Source organism: Berghia stephanieae, chromosome 13 (genome assembly GCF_034508935.2).
Source record: "Berghia stephanieae isolate SIO BIC M18660-M18661 chromosome 13, UCSD_Bste_1.3, whole genome shotgun sequence".
Lineage (NCBI taxonomy): Eukaryota > Metazoa > Mollusca > Gastropoda > Nudibranchia > Aeolidiidae > Berghia > Berghia stephanieae.
The window spans coordinates 14,866,240-14,890,170 of record NC_088372.1 but is presented as its reverse complement, the minus strand read 5'-3'; the positions used below and the strand labels follow the sequence as shown (position 1 = coordinate 14,890,170).

At 33.8% G+C, this 23,931-nt stretch overlaps 1 protein-coding gene across 2 annotated transcripts; it reads left to right on the top strand.

Annotated features, from left to right (window-relative positions):
- The first annotated feature begins 2,657 nt into the window (after positions 1-2,657).
- Positions 2,658-23,004, top strand: LOC144958849 (uncharacterized). 2 transcript variants are annotated; one of them, XM_078891093.1, is made up of 15 exons: positions 2,658-3,473; positions 4,417-4,485; positions 5,598-5,639; positions 6,661-7,748; positions 8,419-8,503; positions 9,612-9,974; positions 10,245-10,383; positions 11,172-11,241; positions 12,164-12,391; positions 12,955-13,283; positions 14,038-14,262; positions 15,399-15,676; positions 16,310-17,298; positions 20,040-20,181; positions 21,719-23,004. In XM_078891093.1, the coding sequence occupies exons 1-15, from the start codon at positions 3,354-3,356 to the stop codon at positions 22,466-22,468; spliced, it is 4,917 nt and encodes a 1,638-aa protein (XP_078747219.1). In that variant the 5' UTR covers positions 2,658-3,353; the 3' UTR covers positions 22,469-23,004. The 2 variants fall into 2 exon arrangements, with proteins under 2 accessions (XP_078747219.1, XP_078747220.1); XM_078891094.1 differs by having other exon boundaries at positions 2,675-3,473; positions 14,038-14,241.
- The last annotated feature ends 927 nt before the right edge of the window (positions 23,005-23,931 follow it).

The following is a 23,931-nucleotide window of genomic DNA, read 5'->3' as shown; positions in this document are numbered from 1 at the left end:
CATATCTCCTGCTAATTACCCTTTCCAAACAAGACTCCAACGTGTATATGCCCTAGGTTCTCGTCTCGTTCGAGAGTGGCTGAAATTGCAATCAATATTCTAGTCTTCTCCGTTAATTCTTTCTTACCCAGTTGTTAATCAAAGCATCTGAATATCATTGGCTATCTAAATAGGAACATTCTTTCTGATTGGCTATACCCATAATTCCTTGGTGTGCCCTTACTTTACAAAACTAAATTCATCTCTGAATTGAATTACACACACGCTAAGAATTCCAAGAAAAGAGAACCACCCAGTGGCGTAGGGCCTTAAAGGCTATTAAGGCTAAGCCACAGGTCGTCATTGTCTTGAAAGTATGTAAGAATTTAACAATAAAAAGTAACACTTTTAATTTTCTGTTTCACAAACAATGAAATTCATTGTTGACCTGGTGTTAAAAAACCCTTACAGAGCCTCAAAACTTGGAACCAATCACACCACTTTGAATTTACTACAGCTCGAGTTGTACTCGTGCCACTGACCAATCAGTACAGCGTGTGGCTTTAAAGGTTGAGAAAGCTTTCAGCCATATTCCCACAGTACAACCAGGCGATGCATTGACTGTGCTATGACTGTGGGCATCAAGAGGCATCTTGACGTTGGACTGAGTCATTGTGGCTGTCTTACTCGCAGCCACACACAATGACCTAATTGTTCCGTTAATGACAATCGTGTTGTACCTGTTACCCATCCCTCTTTGAGGCGTGTCAGGCATGTGATATTCATTCCTGGTGATATTGAATTCCCCATTGTCCCTTTTAACTTGAGTGTGTTAATCGGATGTGTGCAGTGTTTGTTTTTAAAATTTTAATTAATTGCTATTAAGTGTGATGAATCACGTTGATTACTTGTTGGCTATCAATACCAGTTCTTTGAATAGGGAAAATAAACTTTTGATTAAAAGTCTCGGTCCCCATCAACCAAACGATTTTGTACTCACTATTAAAGACGGGAAACAGAATCGGTCGTTTAATTTGATAAAGATTGGTATAGTCGTTTTCCTTGGCTATCGGTGAGAATAGAAAATAAGAGTTTATTTTCTTTTAATTGTATTTTGTTTGGCGATAACAGCAATACAGAATTGTCTTGGACAAGAAGTGGATTTACCTGTTTGAAAAAATTTAACACAGAGAGCATTGAACCATCAGAACTTACATTTAAACATCACCACTAGATTGAAAACCGTTGGTACTCTTCACATAGGTGCACAGATTGACAGTGGCTATCGCTTATCCTTAGCCAGGCATGATGAACAAGTTACAAAGAACATACAAATTTTGGTAAAATAATTGAGTGCATCATATTCTCTCTCTCTCTCTCTCTCTCTCTCTCTCTCTCTCTCTCTATATATATATATATATATATATATATATATATATATATATATATATATGTGTGTGTGTGTGTGTGTGTGTGTGCGACAACCAATCTCAAATCCAGCCCCATGCTCCTAAATGACCAGGCTACGCCGCTGGAACCACCCCTCCAATTTCAAACTTGTAAAGGTTTAATTTCTCTAGGTTAAAGGTAAAATAAAATTATTGGTTAACGTTCAAAGTGGAACGAGATATTACTGTGAATTCAATGCTTAACCTTCCATATTATTATAATGTGTGTATATTTTATTTGTGCGTATTCTAGGGATGTTCGTAAGTTGAAATACTTGTACAAAACTAAATATCTATATGTATATTATACTATAGTTAACATGTGTTTATGATCTATGCTATTATTTCACTTATATTCAATATGTATATTGATTGATGTCTGTACTCTACCGCCAATCTCCGTGTATGTATTTATGTATGTGCGTCATGTTATGGAACAGGAAAAATTGAACAAAATTTATATGGTGTCGTAAAACAAAGTAAAAAAATAACGATAAGTGTTGAATTGTAAGCTTCAATTAATTAGGCGAAGAATAGCATCAGTAACTTTCAGTATAGATAGATCTTCTACAGTTTAATGTAAAGATTATAATTTTCAATGTTTTTGGAGATCAGCTACACATTGACTGTCTTAACCCCTCTACGCAGAATATTGGTCGCTTTACACAGGAGGATATATTATATATATATATATATATATATATATATATATATACATATATATATGTATATGTATATAAATACATACATATATATATATATATATATATATATATATATATATATTATAATGTATATATATATATATATATTATATATATATATATATATATATATATATATATACCTATATATATATATATATATATATATATATATATATATATATATATATTTTTTTTTTTTTTTTTTATTTTTTTTTTGTTTTATGTTCATAGCCATAATGTTCTTTTCTCGCTTTCATTTTTTTGTTTTGTTTTGTTTTTGTTTTTCTGTTTTTTTTTTTTTTTTGTTTTTTGTTTTTTTTTTTGTTTTTGTTTTTTTTTGACGAATGACAATACAATCAAATAATATGCGACCCCCCTTTAAAAAATATTTGACAAAAGATTCATATTTACTTGATATCTTCTGTCGTAGTTTCCAACAGAGACCACGCAAAAAGGCTGACTATAACATTCCAAAGCATTATGAAATCCATGTACTTTATTAGCAATACATAGTCAGTTACTATTTTCATAGACAGGACTGTCTCTGATCGGTGTGTTTCATGACGCGTAACTTGTACAAAGTAATGTGTGCAGAAAAAAAATATACTGGAAATTGAGAATGTTTTAATTTTTAAAAAGTACGATAAGCAATCCGCGATTGTTGTTAAATCTCAACACAGTTGGATTTTGAATAGATTTTAATACAAAGCTTTAGTTTTTAAAAAATTTCCACAATGGCCATGATCGTCATTTTTATTTTTATTTTTATGAGCGTGTAATCTTGCGCGTTGTGCTGTCACTATCACATGGTCACATGGTAAACAAAATAACGTCACGTTCTAAAAATAATGCAAAGGCCTTTCCTCTTGTGCCTACTTTCTACAAACAGTCAATGTTAGGATCAAATAAGAAAATTCATGTTATGAAATAAACTTATATGAAATCGATTCTATCGATTAAATTGTGGCTAAAACAAGACGTTTACGTTTTATCAACTTTAATCAATTATTTATGTAAAACTACTTGTTCTGCGGAGGGTTACAAATACAAAGCACATCGCAAAAGGGTTTGTTTTGGATTTCAGAGGGAGAGAAAAACACTACGCGATTGCAGACAGTGAGACACTTGCTCCTGAACAATTATTCTTGAAATTCATGTAATTTTATGTGGACTTTAATTGTGTAAGATTAATCTACTGATTTCACAAAGACTGTCAAATATGAACAACCGAAATATTGTTGTTACTGTTCGTTTATCAGACATTCACGAAATTGATCAACCAGACCCGATTTGTTTACCTGCTGATGAACTGGCAACATGGCGTCATTTCGAGGCCCTTGTAAGTAGCTTGCAGACTCATTAATTTTTAGTATATAAAAAAATAGATTGAGATAATTGAATATTTGATAAATTGTTCTTCCCAGTGATTTTGTTTGTTTTGGTTTTCAGACAATAAATTTAAGGTATAGATATATTATAAAGGGAATAAGAAATTCCTTGAGGACGGGTCAAGCAACAGGAATTTGATCAGCTGTAATCTGCTAAAAATAGTAACAGTAACATTGGTAGCCCCCCCACCCCGCCCCCCGTCTTGAAGTCCCTCTCACTGGAGACAGTCAAAGACTAATGCCACACAACTGCTAATAAGGGACAGGAAAACAAAACTGTTGAAATTTTATTCAAAGAGCGAAGAATTATAAGAGAGATACAAATATTAAATTTTTGCAGCCAGCAGTAGATAAGAGTAAGACTAAGAGTCTTTTGAGTAAGAGTAAAAGATAAATATTTCTTTCTCTCCCTTTCCTTTGGCGGCCTTTAAATTGTATTAGTATTAGTTAGTTCTAGTATTTGTATTAATTGTAGACCTCTACTCTAGTAGTAGTAGTAGTATCTTACTTTAATATAGACTTTATATTATAAGTAAAAATTAAGATAATAATAATGATAATATAATATTAAAATGCGGAGAAATTGAGGGATGCGCAATCAAAGACAACTTAACCCAGGGGTCAAGTTCGTAAAATTTGTATTTGTGAAATATCACAAGTTTTTATTCAATTTTGAATGGATTTACTTATAAAATTAACAATTCTTTTTCAAAATTTATCTGTGAATTTAAGCGGACAGTACGCAGGCGTGGACTGAGAAAAGCGATTTGTTTCTTTTTATAGGGAATGTCTTTAGTTAATGTTAAAGTTAAAGAATATTCCTGATATTATTATGCCTCTTTGTCATCAGCATTGATCTCTCATTAACCCCCCACCCTCCCTTCCAATTCACAGCTTCAAAGCATGTACAGAGACCCCCCTCCAGCTATTAGGGTGTGTTACTTGGATGATGAGTCAGATTGGGTATGTTGGATAAAATGACTTAAATTTTCATCTTACAGATAGTTGAGAAATGATCAGTTGCTTTTTGTAAAAATCACTGATGTAGTAAGGCAAAATTCCAATATTAAAGTTACATATTGTTGATTTAATATATTGTTGCTTAAAGAATTATTTTATGTATGAAATATGTTATCCTTTTATTAAGTCATTTAATTGTCAAAGTTTAACTGTCTTGACAGATTCATTAATCCTAAATTATGCAATATCATTGAAGGGTGTCTCTCATTTGTCATCAAATATTTACACCATAACATATCTCCATTTTTTTGAGTTTTTAAACCATGCATTCTTCAAATATGTGATATGTTAAATTCAGTTGCCACAAGCTGCTTCAAATTCATTTATTATCACCAATGATTGTTTGATACTCGCTTGCTGTATTGATAAAAGTAAAAGATGACATTTTTAATTATATTGTCGTTTTGTTTTGGCTTTTTTTTTTGGTTGTTAGTGTGCATTAAGAAATAAAGTGAATGGTTATTGAATGGTTGTCAGTAATGGTTGAAAGTTTTTGATTCTTTGCTATATGTATCCTGTTGACCAAAATAAATCATGAACTCTATGTACACATAGCATTATGTGATTGTAAGCTGTTAACTGTCACTTATAATTGTTTTGTCCTTTCAAAGTTCTAATGCAAAATAATAACATAAACAATGCCAGATTATGCCAACAATTCCCCATTGGCTGGATAAAAGGATTTAAAAAAATCTCCCTTCAACTTCGATTACAAATGCCAACACTGAGCATCACATTCTTTCTTATTAAGCTCTTCCGATTCCTCTCCATTCACTCCTTTCCCTTACCCAAGAAATGAAAGAGAAATAAAGTTACAACTTGCAAAGCACATATTCTTCATCAACTTTTCAAAATGCTGCAGAAGGCATAACAATGTCATAAAACGGTATAGAAGTGCACTTTAGTAAGATGGGATGTCATTTAAATAGAGTTGATTTTTTTTAGGAAGTCTCTTTCCAATTTTTTTGTAAGTTACCACCATGGGGATTTTTCTTTATCTGTTCTTTTTGTTGTTTTTGTAATATGCATCTATATCTGTTTTCCTTTGTCCTCAGATTGAAGTTAGCTGTGATTCAGAGTTGAGAGAAGCCATAAGAGTAAGTTTTATTATTGTAGTCAGATTACATGATATTATATTGCAAGAGCAGCTTATTAGTGGAAATCAAGGCTTTAAATATTTCACCAAAACAATATTCTGGTGAAACATTAGATGTATGGTGGGTACAACAATATGTATTCTGTGTGTCACATTTGGAAAGAAAAGTTTTGCTCACTGTTAATTCAGAGTGATAATTATTTGTCAAAATCATGGTGCAACGATGATTGAAAGAATTTTCTTCTTTTTTTTTTTTAAATTTCAAATTAATTATCAACACTGATATATATATATATATATATATATATATATATATATATATATATATATATATATATATATATATATATATATATACACACACATACATATAATCGTTGGAATGATGTGTAACCCAATGCAGCACCTCTTTGGGAGGAAGACTGATTTTGTACTACTAATTATAAATTTTTTAAATGTTTTCTTTGGACAATTTTTTTTCTGTTTTCAAACTACTTAGAATAAAAGCTCAATTTAAATTTAAAAAAACCAAAAAAAAAAATTTTTTTTAAACAATATCTTGCACGTTACAATACACAATATATATGGAGTACACAGTCACATTACAACAGATGTTTGTGTCAGGGGTGTGTTTTTGGGGCAATGTTTGCACTGATGAATCAAATTACATTGTGGAACATTAATTCCTTTCAAGTTGTCTTTCAAGACATTCATACAACACTTCTTTTTGATATATTAGTCCCTTTTTGTTTTTTGCTTTTTTTTTCCCCTCAATGTATATTTTTTACTTCATCTAAACCAATTACTTTAGACATACTGATTATTAGCTTTGATGGGCATTTTGCACTTTCCTTTTGAAGGTCTCAAATTTTGTTCCATAATTTAATCCAGCTTCCTAAAGAGTAATCTTGGCTATTCGACTCAATCATTTGATTTTGGTGGGGCAGATTTAGGTATCTGCAAAGTCTAGTCTGTTTTTGCTTAAACAAAACAAAACATTAATAAATTCTACATTTCCACAGATTGCACAGACAACAGATGAGATCCTACAGCTTCAAGTGAAACGCAGAGATGAACTAAAAGATGTATATATTGAAAGCACATTGTCCACAACACCAGCACCAGTTCATGTTGAATCTGAGGGCCCTCATGTAACACCATTACAGACAACATACTTTAACGACAGCGGCAGACAAGAACAGCGTCTTGTGTACCCCCAGCCTCCCAGCTCCAATATCCTTCCATCGCCAACATGGCGCTGTGTTTATCCCCTTGTTTATCCTCACCCTAATCAGTCAAGTGGTGATGGAGCCACAGCCACTGTTGAAAATTGCACCAAGAACAATGAAAATGTTCTTCTGTTAGAAGCAAATGGAAGAACAGCTTGCATTCAAAACAGGCCTGATTTATCAACAGAAGAGAAAATAAAAAGACTGAAGGCAAGACTGTCTAATCACAAAGAAGGTGAGGATGAGAAGTTGAAGGGGCTTAACACATGTCTTTCCTTCAGAGAGATGTTTCACCAGGCATCTGGTTACTCATCAGAAGATAAGATTCAGTTTATGAAGAAGATAGTCACAGGTGAGCAGTCAAATGACAAGCCGAAAAATGAAGGAAGTGAAGATACAAGAGCAAACATTTCACAAGGGGAACACAATAAAAACAAACATGAGTTGTTGATAGAACCTTTGGCAGCAACAGATGCATCTACAACACAAGTTCCTGTAAAACCACCCTCCCCCACCTCTTTGGCTGTTCAGGACCCTTTCGAAGTTGTCTGTCATGACCAGCCATCAAGAGATTTAGAGGAGATTCAGCTGAATTTGCAAGCAGGCAACATACTCGAGCCTGAGAAGCCAAGAGATTCCTCACCTCCCAAGGAAAGTGACAGAGTGGTGATGGTTGACGAGGTCCCCATCGTTTCTGCAAATCGTTCTGTAGTGAATACCAGACCATCGTCTTCTGTGCAGGCTGCACCTATTCCTCTGTTGTACACCCTTCAGATGATGAATGGAGCTCAGTCAGGGGCCAATGCTGTCGCCATTGAGATACCAGAAGGAGACCATCATGGGGCTGCCCAAAAGGAGGAAGATGCCACTGCCAGTGGAGGGTGAGTACAGTTTAGATTTAGGACTCTTATTCTTATTTATATCAGGGTTGTCCTTTTTTTTTCTCCTGGGAAGATTATTTTTTGTTGTTATTGTTGTGTTACTGCCATCTTGTTAAAAAAGAAAAGGTCAGGTCTGCAACAATAACTAAGTACATAATAATGGAAAATTATGGTTAAAGGCTATTCATTTTCATCATAGAAAGGACTTTAAGAAACTTCAGTCATATTGCATATAAGAAATGAAACTTTCCACAGTTGTATATTTTGAATTATTAGACCCCTATCTTTTTTTTTTTTTGGTCTATTATTTCCTTTGTGATGTAAGCACGCCTTCTTTTTTCTTATTTTTTAAACTTAATTTTAACTTTCTTATAATATGAATGATTTTATATGAGAAGTGGTGTAATAATAAGATTAAATCTCATTTATTGGATACCTTATGAAACTCTTAAATTGAAACAATAAACATGCTTTAATCTCATTGAATTATACTAGTTCAATGTTGAAATCTTGGCTTCTAATGGTTATATTTTAATGGAAAGTGTCTTTTCCATTTAAGTTCTACGGTAACTCACATTCGTTTTCTATTAAACATGATGATTTGATTCAAGATAAAACAATGACAATGGAGTTATTAATTCTCAAGCCTATATTCTATTTATGTCAACAGCACAGCATGCACATCAGCATCTGCAGAGACTGGAGAGGTTATCGGCACTGGGTCTTGTCAAGATGGAGCTGCTGTTGGAGACAAGGTATATTTAAAAAAAAAGAATTATTGATGATATGGCTGAAATCTTATTTGGAACCAAATGGAAATTATTGGAATTAGAAAAAATACATTTTTAAACAGTTGTATTTGTTTCAACTCAAGTTCTGTAAAGAAAAAAAAGTAATTTCCATGTTGGTTTTTATTAAGCAATGCATTATCGCTATTACATTGGGTAAGGTTATTAAAAATTAGATTTTAATTGTTTTTAATAAAACAAATCCTATTCAGTTTTATTTCAATCCATTGACGCGATTCTTATAGGATTACTCACAATATTGAATCCAAGTTAAAATGATGACAATAGGTTGATAAACAGAAAAAGAATAATTTCTTTTTCTTTTTGTTATTTTTTGTTGTTGACAAGCTCAAGAGAATCCAAAAGTTTAATCCTCAAGCATAATTTGAAAAACACTTTCTGCTCTTTGTTTTAACGGCCAGTTTTTCCTTTTTTTCAATTTCCAAATTGAAAGTGATTTGCAAGATTTAGTACAGCTGAACTGTACCACTATTACTCGCAAAGTTGAATAAGATTAAGAATAAGGATCTGATTCTTATTCAGCAATAAAAGACAAAATTAGGACTATTCTCTGATTTGAAAATAAATATCTAAAATTTTAAAATTATTTTTAATAATGTCTCTAAGTCAAAAGCAAATAAACTTTGCCTAAACCGAAATAGATTTAGCTCTTCGGATTTCAGTTTAATCAATTTTTATTATATCAGTGCCTCGCATAGATTTGATTGTATATTCAGATTTTCTTTACCGAATTCATATTTTCTCTTAAAATTTCAGTCATTTAACCAAAGTTATACAAGAGAAATTGGTGAAAGTATTGAATTGATATTTTTGTATGGAAGGAGTTTGTGACCTCATTGAATGTATTTTCCAATTCAGTTTAAAGTGGCAATTTAGATATTTTAGGTTGATTGAAATATTATTCTTTAAATTGGATTTTTTTCTCTAAAAAATATAGTTTCTTTTTCTATTTTTAATTCTAGTAGGTGTAGTATTGTTTATGATGATGTTTTCCTCTTGTACATCTAGTTTTCTAATAGTTTTTACGTTGTCCTCTTCTCTTTGTTGATGTCAGGTGAAAGACAGGACTGTCAACAGACAAAGTAGTTGCAGTGGTGATTATGTGACTGCTCAGCATGCAGGTGGAGTAGCTGGCACGAAAAAAAGCAAGAGAAGTAAGGATGCATCCCCTTTGAAAGCTGCTGCTAAAGATGCAGAGAAGAACAAGAAGGAGTCATCATCCAAAGAAGCCAAAAAGGTGGAGAAGAAGCATGCAAAGGCTGCTTGTTGTCATCATAAGGCTACAAAAGAGAAGGGGAGTAGTGGCGATGTAAAGATTGAAGCCGACGTCGAGTCTGGAGAGAAGATTGTTAAGAAGAAAAAGAGCAAGCATACAGGGCTGTTACACACAACTGATTTCGTCAAGATGATGACAAAGGTAAGTAGTCAATGATATTGAATCTTAGTTTAGTTTTATTTTAGAACTTAAACAACACTGTTGGCACTTTTAGGTAATTGTATGGCCCCATTAAATCTTTAAGCAGTGAATATGTGGTGACACCGTCAAGTCAACAATAGACTTTTCTAATGCATGCGCAATGGCAATATATTTTTATACCGAAAAGCGGTGTCCATTACAAAAAAATTGTAGTGTTCAATGCCCTTTTACTATTTTAGTTATGCCTATTTCCTTATAATTGTTTTACAGATGCATTCTGAACTTCACTCTGGTATTGTCAAAGATGTGAAGGAACAGACTGGAAAATTGCTCAAAAAGACTTTGTTGCGTTCTACCAGTTTTGAGTCAGCCGTGTCTCTAACCCTTGACCCAGATCAGATTTTCGAAGGTATTCTTTTTTTTTTTTTTTTTTTTCAACATGTGTCTCTATCTAATCTAATCAACAGTTGTCTTTTTTATCCTTTTCTTTTTAAATGTATTTTTGATTTTATGCTGACGTTTGTTGTCAGTTGATCCTGAGAAGATGATGGAGTAGTGTCTGATAGAAGTCATTTTGTTGTGCTCTGACAGCTTTTATTGTGTTCATAGCAGGCAACTGTACTGATATAATTGGGACTGTCCCGATTTGGTAATTTTGAGAATTAAAAATTTTTTTTTAATTGGACCATTTTTATTTAAATGACCCTTGCATGTCCCAGGATTATTCTTGCTTTTTTTTTTTTTTTACTAGCAAATTAAATCAAGGAATAAAAAAAGCTCTAAATCTATATTATATTATATAATAGTCCAAACATTCTGCTGTTTTTGAGTCATGACAATATATTGTGTATCAGGGTGTCCTGTGTTAGCTCTTTCAAAATTTGGCCGCTGTATGTGTTTCAGTGTTGAGGAGGGACAGAGTTTTAAGTATTACTTACTAGTGATCTTGGTCACAACGGGCACAATAACACATGCATTTTGTCTTGTAAATTTTGTTGTTTCTAAGGAGCATTGCTCAGTAGTTCTTTCAATTTTTACTGGAGATCAAATCTTGTGTGTATTAGCCTAATTTGGATTTTAAAAAATATTTAGATGATGACTGTTTAGGTTTAACCTCACATTACAGGCTCTAATGTCTTGCTTTGTTTTATTGATTAAAGTATTGATTCATTCTCCCCCTTTATCTTTTGTTTTCAGATGTTGTCCACAAAGGTATATATTGTGATAGCTGCAATTTTACCATCAGTGGAATACGCTACAAGTGCGGGTAAGGTTTTATCATGGTCATCATAGTCCTACCATGGTTCTATCTTCATTGATATTTACTAGAAGATTATTAGCAAGTTTTCAAGGAACAAAGCTAGAGAGAAAAGAGAAACATAATGAATACAAAAAAAAAAAAGGTTACTTCAAGTTACTTCTCTTTATCTTCAGTTTCAAATGCGGGACTGAATTTCTTTCAATTAGTTATTTTTTCCATTATCTGTCTTTTTTAAAAACTGAAGACCTCTGTCCCAAGCAAGTCTGAGTTACTGTTACTGTTTTCTTGTTGATTATTTAAAAATTTTAGCCAGAAATCTTCAATGTTATAGATATAATATGACCCCCAGCTTGTCACAAAGCCTCGAACTTGAGACTTTTTATCCTTTTGTTTATTTTTTGTTTGTTTTGGGGTTTTTTTTGTTGTTGTCAGAATAGGGTATTTACTTCCTTGTCTCAGGTAAATGGTTTTACAATATGATCATCATCTTAATCTTTAGTCCTATGAAGATGTTTTGTGGCCAAAACTTTTTAAAATATGCTTTGTTATGATATGGCCTATAAAAATGAGACATTTTTGTCCATTCAAAAGCTGTGTTATGAGTTTTGGAGGTTATTTTTAAAGTTTGGATGTTTGAATATATAATGTCATAAGTTCGTGTTTCTTGATGACTCACATTGTCCCTATACGTTGGTCTGTTTACCCAAGGCCATGGAAGTTGATAGTTTTTAGACAAGATACACAAAATTCCTCAATAGTATTTTTTTTTTAAAACAATAAACAAACAACAATTGCCCCTTATTTCTATTAAAACCTTTAGTTTTAATGATTTATTGAAATTTATATCTTTGATCTTTCAGTCAAATGTCATGAAAAGGTACAAAATTCAAATCATCCATTTATTTTACATTTTCCTTTATTTGTTTAGGAATTGTGCAGATTTCGACTTCTGTGAGAAATGTGAAGCTTCCAACAATGGTCATGACCCAAGCCATGTGTTTCTCAAGCTGTGTCGACCCGCTCCCATGGCTGGCAAAGTTGGTGTTGAAAACATTCCTCTTCTCAGAGATATTGTGTACAAGGAAAATGAGGACTCTACTGAGGAACATACCAGAGCAACAAAAATTGAATGCCTAGAGGATGTACCCATCTTGAGGTTAGTTTCATAAGTAGAGAATAGAAGTTGGTTTGACATGAACAGAAATTGTTGTAAGCATCTTATCAATAATGTGTTGTAGTATATTTTGTTAAACGTTTTCAGGGTTTTCCTCTTTTATCTTGTTAAAGTCGGAAATACAGATACTTCAAATATTTTTACTCTTGTGTTTGAATAAAAATTGTTTCAAACCATGAACTCCACATTATAGTCCTACCTTTCAAATGTGAAAAAAAAAATTCTGAGTCGGAAATACAAGGCGTTAACCTTGTTAAGGATTTATTTTTTTTTTAAAGTTGTTTTTAAACTTTGGAAACAAGCTACAGATAGATTATAAATGACATTACGTTACTACTATCAGTGGGTTTTTTTGGTTATTTTTTTTTGTTAGTTTTGTTCCGTTTGTTTTTGATTTTTTTTTTTCCAACTTTAAATATGGTCATTTGATTTCATCACAAATGAGTACCATCAAACCCTATATATAATGGTGAGACTGAATTCTTGGTTGCATAAACAGACTTTCACCATATACCTTTTTTTTTCCACCTATTTAAAAAAAATAGCATAAGTGAAGTGACAACTCCTGGGGAAAAGCATTCACCCCCAAGCACCCCTTCTGAGTCTCACAAGAAGGCCGACATCAATAACTGGGTATGGGACTCGACCTTTGACACAGACAAACATCTATACTCATTGGACGGAGAATGCACAGGAACAGGCGGTTGCACTCAAACCACGGCTGCTCTAAGCCCAGAGAGTATGGGAAATAGCCATCAAAGACTCAGCGATTCGGAAATGAAGAGGCTCTATGCATTGTTGAGCATTGAGGCTGAAGCTGCAAAGAGAGCCAACAACAACAATGGAGAGGAACATGGCAATGACCTCATTGTTGGTGAGTAGATGTTTTAATAATAAGGCTGATAATAAATCTTTATATGGCGTGTTTGAATTTTTTCAAACAACAAAATTTCTTCTATTTATTTACCTGAAAATTACTACAGACCTGCTTCACCAAGAGAGCAGAAATAATAGTAATGCACCTATGGCTTCGAGTCCCTGTGACTGCTCTATCGAGTCCCTGTGACTGCTCTATCAGGAAATGTTAGGCTTTGTAGTCTAGTGGTGTGATGCTCTGCTTGTTTTTAGGTTCTATGTCTGAATTTGCTGTGTGTAGTGCAAAGTTGAGTCACTGGAGAATGCCCCTGACATGTTCTCATTATTCTCTGAAGTTGTAGTGTATTTCAGACATCATGTTTCATTTCAAGTGTTCTGCTAGTTTGGGACCCTTTAAAAATCACAAAAACCATGGGGATATAGTGCTAGATAAAAGCTTTTTTTTTAAATTTCTTATTTTATTATGATAATGTCTATGGTTATATTCAGAAAAAAAAAATTATGAGAAATTATTGTTTGTTCTGGCTAGTGTAATCTTTGGACGATGTTGACATTCCTAAAAATGACATATGTTTTGAAATAAGAGTTTCATCAACCTTGCTATGGTTTTGTTCAAAGATAGCATTGAAGCACCTTTTTCATACTTAAATATCTTTGATTGGAGGGCCTTTCACTTGAGTAAAGAATTCTTGATCAGCTATTTTTATTTATGTATGAATTGGGGATTGATGATAATAAATCTCTATCATCAGAAATACCCAAGCTGACCTCTGTGCCAGAACTGGCTGAATCTGTCCACTCCATTTCGACACTGCCCTCAACAAATGCAGCAGTTGTGGACCTAGATGTTGACCATTCCCCTCTGATGCCATCAACAAGAACGAAAGTGGAAGAGACTTCATCTATGGGTGTGATTGGAAAAGTGGAAACATCTGTAGATAAGGATGTCTTGGATGGTCAGTGTTGGATATTGCAGAGTAATGTGAAATTTTTAAAAATCGTTGTTTTCAGTGTGAAAAATGAATAGTTGCCATTCTATTTAGCTTCATAAATAATCATGAGCTTTTATATAGCGCAATATCCACTAAAAGTGCTCAAAGTGCTTTACAAGGGGTCCCTAGCCAACAGCAACACTTAACATGTAGAACGAGACATGACGCTTGTAAGGCAATATTGTATTTTTGTTTCGGACAGAGACAACGTTGTTAACGGCCAGGTACTCATTTTACACCAGAGTACGATGAGAGAATGTGAGTAAAGAGTCTTTTCCAAGGACTCAACTATGTGCCGAGCGAGGCTTGAACCCAGGACCTTCCGATCTGAAAGCGAGTGGCATACCACAAGACCACATCACCGCACAAATAATTGATTTGGTCTAAGCAGGATACATTTGAAGAGTTGTCCATTTACTTTATTTTTCCCCTTGTTGTGATATTGAAGATTATTTTTCATAGAATCTTCTATGGGTTTAATATTTTTATTGCAATTAATACCTGCCTTGATGTTAATTTTAGAATTGTTATCAATTAATTTAATAATAAAGTTCGTTTTAATTCTGGCATGTTCTCACTGGTAATTCCTCTTTTCAGATTTGTTAAATTCATAGGTAGTGATTAGTCGAGAGTTGGGTTTAGAAGGACTTAAATTAATAATTTGTCAGTGGATATTTATTCAATAAAGGGAATCACAACCTTTAGATGACATTTCATTGCATGGTATATGTGCTGTTCAAATATTTTGAAATTTTGATAAATTTGTTGAGTAAGAAAAATATATCATTAAGTGGAGAACAAATATCAGAAGAATAAAGCTTTTTAAGTAGCAAGTAACATATACGTGGAGTGTGCACAGACGTCTAACTCCAAATGAAAATCAGAAACTTTATTCTTGAAAACAAATACAACTGTGTCTACTCAGACCTAAGTTTGGCTACACAGGCCACCATATATTCTTGTTCCTCTCTCTCTCTCACTCACTCCAATAAAAGGCTATAGGGGTCAAAATGAATGTGGGGCTCTGTTAGGGATAATAGAATCTAATTAACTATTAAAATTCACAAGTGGGGTGGAATGTGTCAAAATTTTTACAAACATTTTTTCTATCATTTTCTCAGTTGGCGATGAGCCTAAAGTGGAAACAGACAAAGATGAAGACAGTTATAGTCAGGCTTCTTCTGCTGAATTGGTGGACGTTGATGAGGAAGAGGAAGAAGATGAAGGAGAGGCTTTTGAAGAGCTTGATGTTGACGGAGAAGACGACGGAAACAATAATGGTGAAGAAAACGAGGAGGAGCACCAAAGGAAAGTGACCACGCCTGACCACCATTTTGATTCTGATACCAGTGATGACTTTTGTGTTCTGGACCCTCCTTCCAGATCTGATATGGCTGAGGTGAGATTAACACACAGTAACCTTTGTCCACACTTAACAACTAATAGCTATTGTGACTTATAAATATTTATTTATTATTTTACTCATTTCACCTCAGAATAGAGCAGTTTTTTTTTCTTACATTTTCAAAGATAAATTATACTTTAGTGTCTAGGATCATGATTTTACAAACTGGATGGGGTCTCTTGACCTCCCATGGGTGGAGAGGTCACTTTTGCTTTTGCTTTTGCTTTTTCAAAAAAGAAAAAAAGATGTGTTCTAGCATTTTGAGTTTGATTGAACATTTAAATTGTTCATGAAAAACCTGAAAAAATAATTTAATTCAAAAATTTAAAAACAAAATAATTCAAATCATTTTTAACCTCTTCATCTTTTCAATGTTTGTGTTTATTTCACTTTTTGTTTGTTTTTATTTTTCATATTTTACTTCAAGGAAAGTTATGTCCTCTTTGGTTGCTGGGGTGTTATTGTCGTTTTTACCCTCTTTTTTTCTTTTCTTTTTCAATTTTAGCTTTTGTCTCAAGTGTTGATATGTACCTTATCGGTCTGGAAATTTATCAATATTATATCTACTTTTGTTTTGAATATGACAATTTATGATTTTTTTTCTTTTTCTTTCATTTTTAACTCTAGGAGGAGCAAGAACCTGCAAATGTCTTCAAAGTTGGAGAAGCAATTGAAAGAAAACTTCTTCATCATACAACAGATGTTCCCTCAATGGAAATTGTGGATCATGTTCGAGCAGAAGGAGAAGCTGTCAGCCTTGCCTCCAACACCAATAGCATTGCTGATCAAATCCAAGACCAGAATTGTGTCACGGAAGACATTCCAGTGGTGGAAGAAATTAAAGCTGTCAATGTTGCAAAGGAAGAATCAACAGTTATTGTGGTGGAGGACCAGAAGCTTGAAATTGAAAATACTGTTGATGGGGACCACAAAGAGGGAGCAGAAGCGTCTGGAGGAAATGTTGAGGTTAATGAGGAGAATCAAGAGAATGTTGTAAGGGAGGCTTTCCAAATAGACACAGTTGACGATGATGATATTTTTTTGAAGATGACTGCTGAGGAGAAATACCACTTCCAGGAAATGATTAGGCATTTGAGGGAGAGAGCACAAGACTTGGAAAACGAGCTCAAGAATCGTAAAGAGGCCGAGGCAGAGATGAAAGTGGAGAAAGAGATGGAAAAGAAATATCAGATGATTCTGGAAGAGAAACAGAAAGAAGCAGTGCGAGAAAATGAAAAACTGGAACAGTTCCAGAAGAAAAAAGAGCAAGAGGAAAAGTTGAAAAGACAACAAAGGCTGATGGAAAAAGAGAAAGAGAGAAAGTTGAGGCAGAAGAAATCCAAGGAGTTGAAAGCTGGCAGTGGTGGTGGCAGTGCCTGTGGTGAAGGGGCAAAGAGGAAATCCAGAATGTCCAGTCTTGGTACAAAACCCACCCTGATGCAGATGGCCCTGAATGGCAAAGAGGGACGCGTGACAAAAAAAACTGAGAAGCAGGAATCTGGATTGACACCGACTTCATCCTCATCATTGTCAGGTCAAGGCAAGGTTGCCCCTAGTGTGCAGGTTGACAATGTCATCTATGTCCAGAGTGGAAAGAAAGATGTTGATTGTCAGACGTAAGTTTATTTTTTATAATTAAAAAATTTGAATAATAAAAAATAAATAAATAAATAGATAACTAATAACATTTATAAAGCACCAATCACCACCTTGCTTGTTCCATTGTGCTTCAAGACAAAGTTGACATGAGAATTTTAAGAAAATTAAATGTTACAATTTTTAGAAATTTAAGATCATGATTGTATTCCTGTAATATGAAAAAAAAATGACAAAGTTTTTACTTGTTTTCAGAAAATCAAAATTGATGATGTTTTTCGTGTTCTTAACTGGTCCCGTTTATTACACACACTCTCATGGGTGATTGTAAATGCAGCTCAATACTGTTCAACCTTCAATGACCTTCAAGCGTTGAAAGAACTTTAAAAACCTACACTGTAATGTGACAAAATTGTTTTAAGAAAAATTATTCTTGAATCCCTTATCATTGCTTGCCATTACATATATGAGCCAAGGTCAAAAGGTGCCCGCCTGATACCAGTGTTAAGAAAATTTAATTTTTACTTAATTATGGGCTGTTTTCATTGGGTTAATGCTTTTAATCAATTGATAATAATAAGAAGAGATAAAATGAGATAGCTCAACATATTCTGTTCAACAGAATATGAAATAAACAACTTGAAAGTGAAATTTGAATGCTGTTTGGCATGTGCTTAAAACGAGGTCAACGCATCACCTTTTTAGAAATCATTTAGAAATTAAATGTGATGTTTTAGCTCACGTGATTGAAATTTGACTAATAGTATAAAGTCAAAATTTACTTTTAAACGCAATTGCAGTATATTACATATCTGATTAAGTTTCATTTAGAGTTCTTAAAAAGTTGGTGTTGCTTGTGACCTTTGGTGTCATCAAACACAGCACAATACTAAGACTCGACACGAAACTTTAAAGCTCATGTTTAATGTTTATAACATGTTTTATTATGAGAAAAAAGCATAGATTTACTATCTGAACTCAAATCTTGGAGTAAATGTATACCGTTTTGCCGATATTGAGGTTTATTGGTTTTGGTGTCATTTGTCACAAGCAACACGGCATGCGTGAACACGTGGAAGTTTGTTTCGTTAAATGGCGATTTGCAATTTTGATCCACCCTTCTTACCAGTCTTTGAAGTGCAGCACTTTCATTTGCCTTTCCAGCGAGGCTCCAGGCAAAAAAGGTAAGTTGAACTTTGGTGTCATCGCTATTTTACATTGTCACAAGCAACACTTGATATTGGATATTACAAAGTGCCACCAAAAAATTATGTTTTTAGCTGTTATTCTATTTACAAATATGATATTATGACATCTCACATAAGACTGTGATTTTGACACAAGTATTTCCTTGTAATTCTAACTTTTTATGTTTCAGGGTTGTATCAATCAAGAAAAAGACAAAACTCAAGCTTTTGACGAATCCAGATAAAAGAAGGGTTGTCAAGAAATTTGATTTGTTTTACTATTAACACACTAAATTACTACAAACTAGCAGATTTGAGCAGTAGGGTGATGTTATCGTCTGGTTACATGAATTCATTACCATGGCTGATATTTATCTAGTGTTTGTGTGACTTCTGGTACTTTTTGTGACCATTGGTGTCATTGGTTAAAATGTCACAGGTGACACTTACGTTTGAAGTTTCTAATGTATTTCTGTTTTCATGTTCTTCAAAGCTTGAAATGTCATTGAATTACATTTAACAGGTTATATTACATGTGTTCAGTTGCTATTCTTGATTTATTGAGGCAAAATTGCGTTCTAGTGCCGATTTTGACCAAAGTAATAGCAACAATGGTATTACTAATTTCTAAGTATATTTCCAATTTGAAAGTATTTAGTTTCTTAAAATATTATTGAATATCATTTTAGAGTAGGTTATTGTGCTTTTTTGACTGAAAATAATGATATATTATGGACGAAAGTGTGATTTGGTGTTGCTTGTGACATAAGTAATGGTGTCACCGGTCGTATGTCACAAGTCACATTCAGATGCTCTATTTTCCATGTATATTTCTATTTTTGAAGTCTTTGGTTTATGAAATATTATTAAATTCCATATTTAACTGTGGTTATTACACTGGTTTGACCGAAATTAATGATATATTGTCGAAATTGCAATTTGGTATTACTTGTGACATAAGTAACGGTGTCATCGGTCTAATGTCACAAGTGACACAATGTCGCTAAATAAGATATGCTTTGGTCACATTATTTCCCAACATTTTATTCCAAAAGTTTCTGAACATTGCTGGTAATAAGCATATGCAATATTGTTGTTGTTGGTAATGTACAAACATTTTTATGAAATAATATAGTTGCATTCTATGTTGCTTGTGACCGATGACACCAAAAAGCAACATTTTCTCCAATAGTTGGTAATATTATTGTACTATGATTGTTGTTGATTGTGTCTTTTTGTCTATAACTTACTAAATAAAGTTTGATACTCAACAAAAATCAATTGGTTATTGAGTTTTTTGTCTCATGTTGGTGTCACCGGTCACAGGTGACACCAGTAACCTATAGGTATTGTTGACAATATTATGCTGCGTTAGACCTTAAAGTTATCTAAAGGACCTTTGATTCATGAAGTACAGGGTTTTTGCTACACATATAGAAACATGAATGGATTATTATGTCACTTTTATTTTGAGAAAAAAAATTGGCACCTTTTGACCTTGGCTCATATCCATTAGCTGTTATTTTGTTATTGCCCCCCATTCTAGCTTATGCATATTGTTATGTCTTTGATAGAAATGGAAGAGGAGTAGGAGGAACTGATGCAGCGGCTCAAGCAAGCCAGATGATTCAACACGTGGCTAGTGGTGTGTCCAAGGCAGCTGAGGCAGCTTTCCACACAGCCAAAGATGTTTTTTACTCCCTGCAAGCCAAACAGGTTTGTCCAATTTTGTTCTCGGTTTCCTTTTCTTAAAAACTCAGATAATGCAAAAACAAGAAATAATAAAGAAACAGAGGAGAGGGGAAAAAAGATTAATCCATGCATGCCTTATCATAAGTGACATTATTTGAAGTAATGGCTTAGAAGACGAAATAAGGTAACAATATTGCAGGAGTTTGCTAATAGCCTTTGTTGTTGTCTTTTTGCTGACGCATTTGTGTCTGAATTCTTTTCAAATTGTAACTTCTCCCATCATTATTACCTGATCTGTATCTGTATCTGTATGGTTGGCGCTGAAGAAACCAATGGTCTGGTTGTATTTCAGCGGCGTCCTCATTGGGCGCGGGCCCATGTCAGTCTGGCCTTGAAATCGTTTAGGTGTGGTGCCATGATGACCAGTTCATACAGCCCATTCCACTCCGAGATAGTTCTAATGAAGAAAGAATTTCTGTAGTTTTGTGTTCTTGTCTGTGGGATTTTGAAGCAGTTCGAATTGTTTGTGGCGTTTCTGTCAATGGGGTTTTCGGTTATGTGGTTGGCGAAAGTGAGTGCTCGGATTTTTCTTTTGTTTGGTCGTGGCGTGAAAAAGGAGCCTGCCTTTATTCATGGTATTTGATCTGTTATTATCTTGAACATGAATGACAGACGGGTTTCTTTTCTTCTTTGCTGATCGTTTTCATAAAGAGAGCTGTACTAGCAGTGCTACATAAAGTCTATTGACGCCCAAACTGCATCACTGTTACTGGTACTGTTATTTTATTGAAAATAGTAAAATATGATATGTGGTCAGGGTGCAAACGACCCCCAGTTTTAAAGGCTTAACTTAACTAATTTATTGAAAGTTTCAATTTGGTTGTATTAATTTAAGGCTCATTGATTGTAAGTTTTCCTGGTATTGATTATTCAATGATGATTATAAAAAACAACTGGCAATTATTCTTCAAATACAGGAAATGGGATAGGGTATTAAAATGGTGAAGTATACCATTGCTCTTTCAATTTGACTATCATTAACATTTTTGACCCAACTGGGTTAACATTGCAATAGAATGATTTTTTTTCTCCCAAAATGAGTTTCCGTCTTATTTATTTTGGACATGTGTTAACCACAATTAAAAACTCAAAAAAAAAAAAAAAAAAAGATAATAAATTGGGGAAATTTGTCTTAAGGGTCTATTCCAAGGGGAGACTGGAATAACCCAGGCATCATCCACAGTGCAGTGCCGCAAACTGAGTTAGGGCGAGGTGACTTGCTGAAGGCCACACAACACAGCAGATATTTGAACCCGGTACCTTTCGGGTACAAAACAAAGACCGTACTGCTGAGTCACGCTGCCCCCATTATAGCTTGTGCACTTTGTTACGCCTCTGACAGTAATGGAATATTAGGCTTTGTTATGACTTGAAACGATTGCAAACCAAGTAAAATTGTTCCTCTCATGCTTAGATTCCTCTATTCAAACTCGTCCTTCTTATTCATTTTTGAAATTTTCACACTTTTAGCACACATGTTATTTCATTTATCTATCATCAGGTTGAAAAGAAAACATATGAAGGCGTTGTCTACACCAAGACTACTCCAATCAATTCTAAAGCATCACCCACTGATGCTGACACCACCACCACCACTACCACAACCGCTGTCACCAGCACCACCCAAGAACCAACACTGGCTGGTCAAGAAGAACAAAAGACAACTTGGACACCCCCAACTCTCATATGGACTCCTCCGGCAGATACCTTTGTCCCTCCAAAATCAGAATGGACCCCTCCCGCATCAGACTGGAAACCACCAAATGTCCAGTGGATCCCTCCAAAATCTGAATGGGCTGGACCAAAATCAGAATGGACTGGACCAAAATCAGAATGGACCCCTCCAAAAGGCTACTACCAACCCCCAGGCCTTGAACCAGAGCCAGAAGTAACTTCTACATCTACAGCCACCGAAACCCAGAACCAACAAAGTGATGATGGCAAACATGACAAGTCTAAGAAAGTGGAAAAGTCAACACGTCATGAAGAAACATCTAATACAACAAATTTATCATCATCATCATCCTCATCTGTCTCTTCAGTGCCACTCCCTCCACTCCCACCCATCCAGATAACAGACCCAATCCTGAGGCGAGAGGTACAGGGAATGCAGCTTCTCATCGAGATGGGTTTTGCCAATCGTGAGCAGAACAGGAAACTGTTGCAGGAGTTTGACGGAGATGTGGAGAAGGTTGTCCAGAGTCTTCTGCAGGAGGAAAGGGAAGAGCACTGGTCTTGGCAGCGTCATTAAGAAGAAGGAAACAAAGCAATTGACTAAAAGGGGAGATAATGCAGTCTGATATTGTTTGTTTGATGTTTAAAGCAAAACTGCTGTTTGTCTTTATTGTCATTTTCTTCTCTCTTGATTTTTAAAATTTGATCATCTCTCTCCATTGCTTACATGTGCTGAGAGGAAGCGACAAAAGAAATGAAACAATAAATAATTTGTTGATTATCGGTTTTAATATAGGATTTAATATACCTATTGAAATGAGACAATGGTTTTTATTTTGTAATTTTTCTTATCATTTAGAATTTTGAACTAGAAATTGTTGTTTTATAGAATGTTGTCAGAGTTAAAGGCAGAAAAAAAATTTTTAAAAGAAAAGAATAGTAATAAAAATAATTATTACTTATTACCCTATCATCCCAAATATATGTAATGACTTGGCATGGCAATTTTTTGCATTGCAAGATCTGCAATTTTTTCCCAATTTTTTCAAATTTTCGAGATTTTACTTTACAAAGAAATTAAAAAAAAACACAACAAAACAATAATAATAAAAAGAAGACGATTTTTTTTTCCTTTTAATTTGATAGCTCGTGTAGACATGAAAGATAATTGATCAAGAGTAATTTCTTTTTTACTATCTCATTTTCTTCCTTTTTACTGGCCCTGATATGATTTAAATTTGTTGCAAGTGCCGTGAAACCCTTAAAAACAAACAAATACTTTTCTCTTTCATGAAATAATTATGGGTTTTTAGCAAAAATTAATCGCAAATTTAAGAATTTTTTTTGAAAATTCTTTGCAAATTTTGCTGTATTTAGCTTGCAAAATTTGGGTTTTATTTTTGCAAAGAACCGCCATGTCAGAATGACCATTTAAAAATATATAAAGCACAACACTCATTACATAGTCATGACGCAAGCCAAATTTAAATTCAATTTTTCATAATAGTTTGAATTATCCTCATGAATGTTGAAATAGAAGTAGAAGTGAAATTCAACCAAAGTTGGAAGTTATTGTGGATTTAAATATTGAAAACTCTGAAATTAATACCCTGTTTTTACTTGTGCAATAGTAATACAACTTTATTTATGGACACCAAAGAGAGAAAAGGGAGAGAGAGGGTGGGGTAATTGACAATATAGATTTCATCTTCGATGTCATTTTCTGATATTTATGTCGCACGTCCAAGGGACAAAATTTCATTCACTTTCTTTTTTTCTTTTATTTTTGGTGTGTGTGTGTGCATTGTTTTAAACATTTTTTTAACATAACACTTATGATAAATGTTTGTTATGCTTCAGTAAATATTTATCTGACTGAAGCTGAAGACAATTAAATTTTATGGGAACTTAAATGAATATAATAATGACGGGTTAAAAACAAAATCATAGGGAAAAAAAAAACAAACAAACCTTCCAATCTAAGTAGTATAGGTACGTTTTGGGCTCAAAATCATCCTCAACTAACAGATTTATAATTCT

Bases quoted from the DNA above. Each gene is read 5' to 3' on its own strand.
- LOC144958849 (XM_078891093.1), top strand. From the start codon at position 3,354: ATGAACAACCGAAATATTGTTGTTACTGTTCGTTTATCAGACATTCAC. The intron at 3,474-4,416 runs GTAAGTAGCTTG...TCCAATTCACAG, and splicing joins GGCGTCATTTCGAGGCCCTT to CTTCAAAGCATGTACAGAGA. The intron at 15,677-16,309 runs GTGAGATTAACA...TTTTAACTCTAG, and splicing joins CCAGATCTGATATGGCTGAG to GAGGAGCAAGAACCTGCAAA.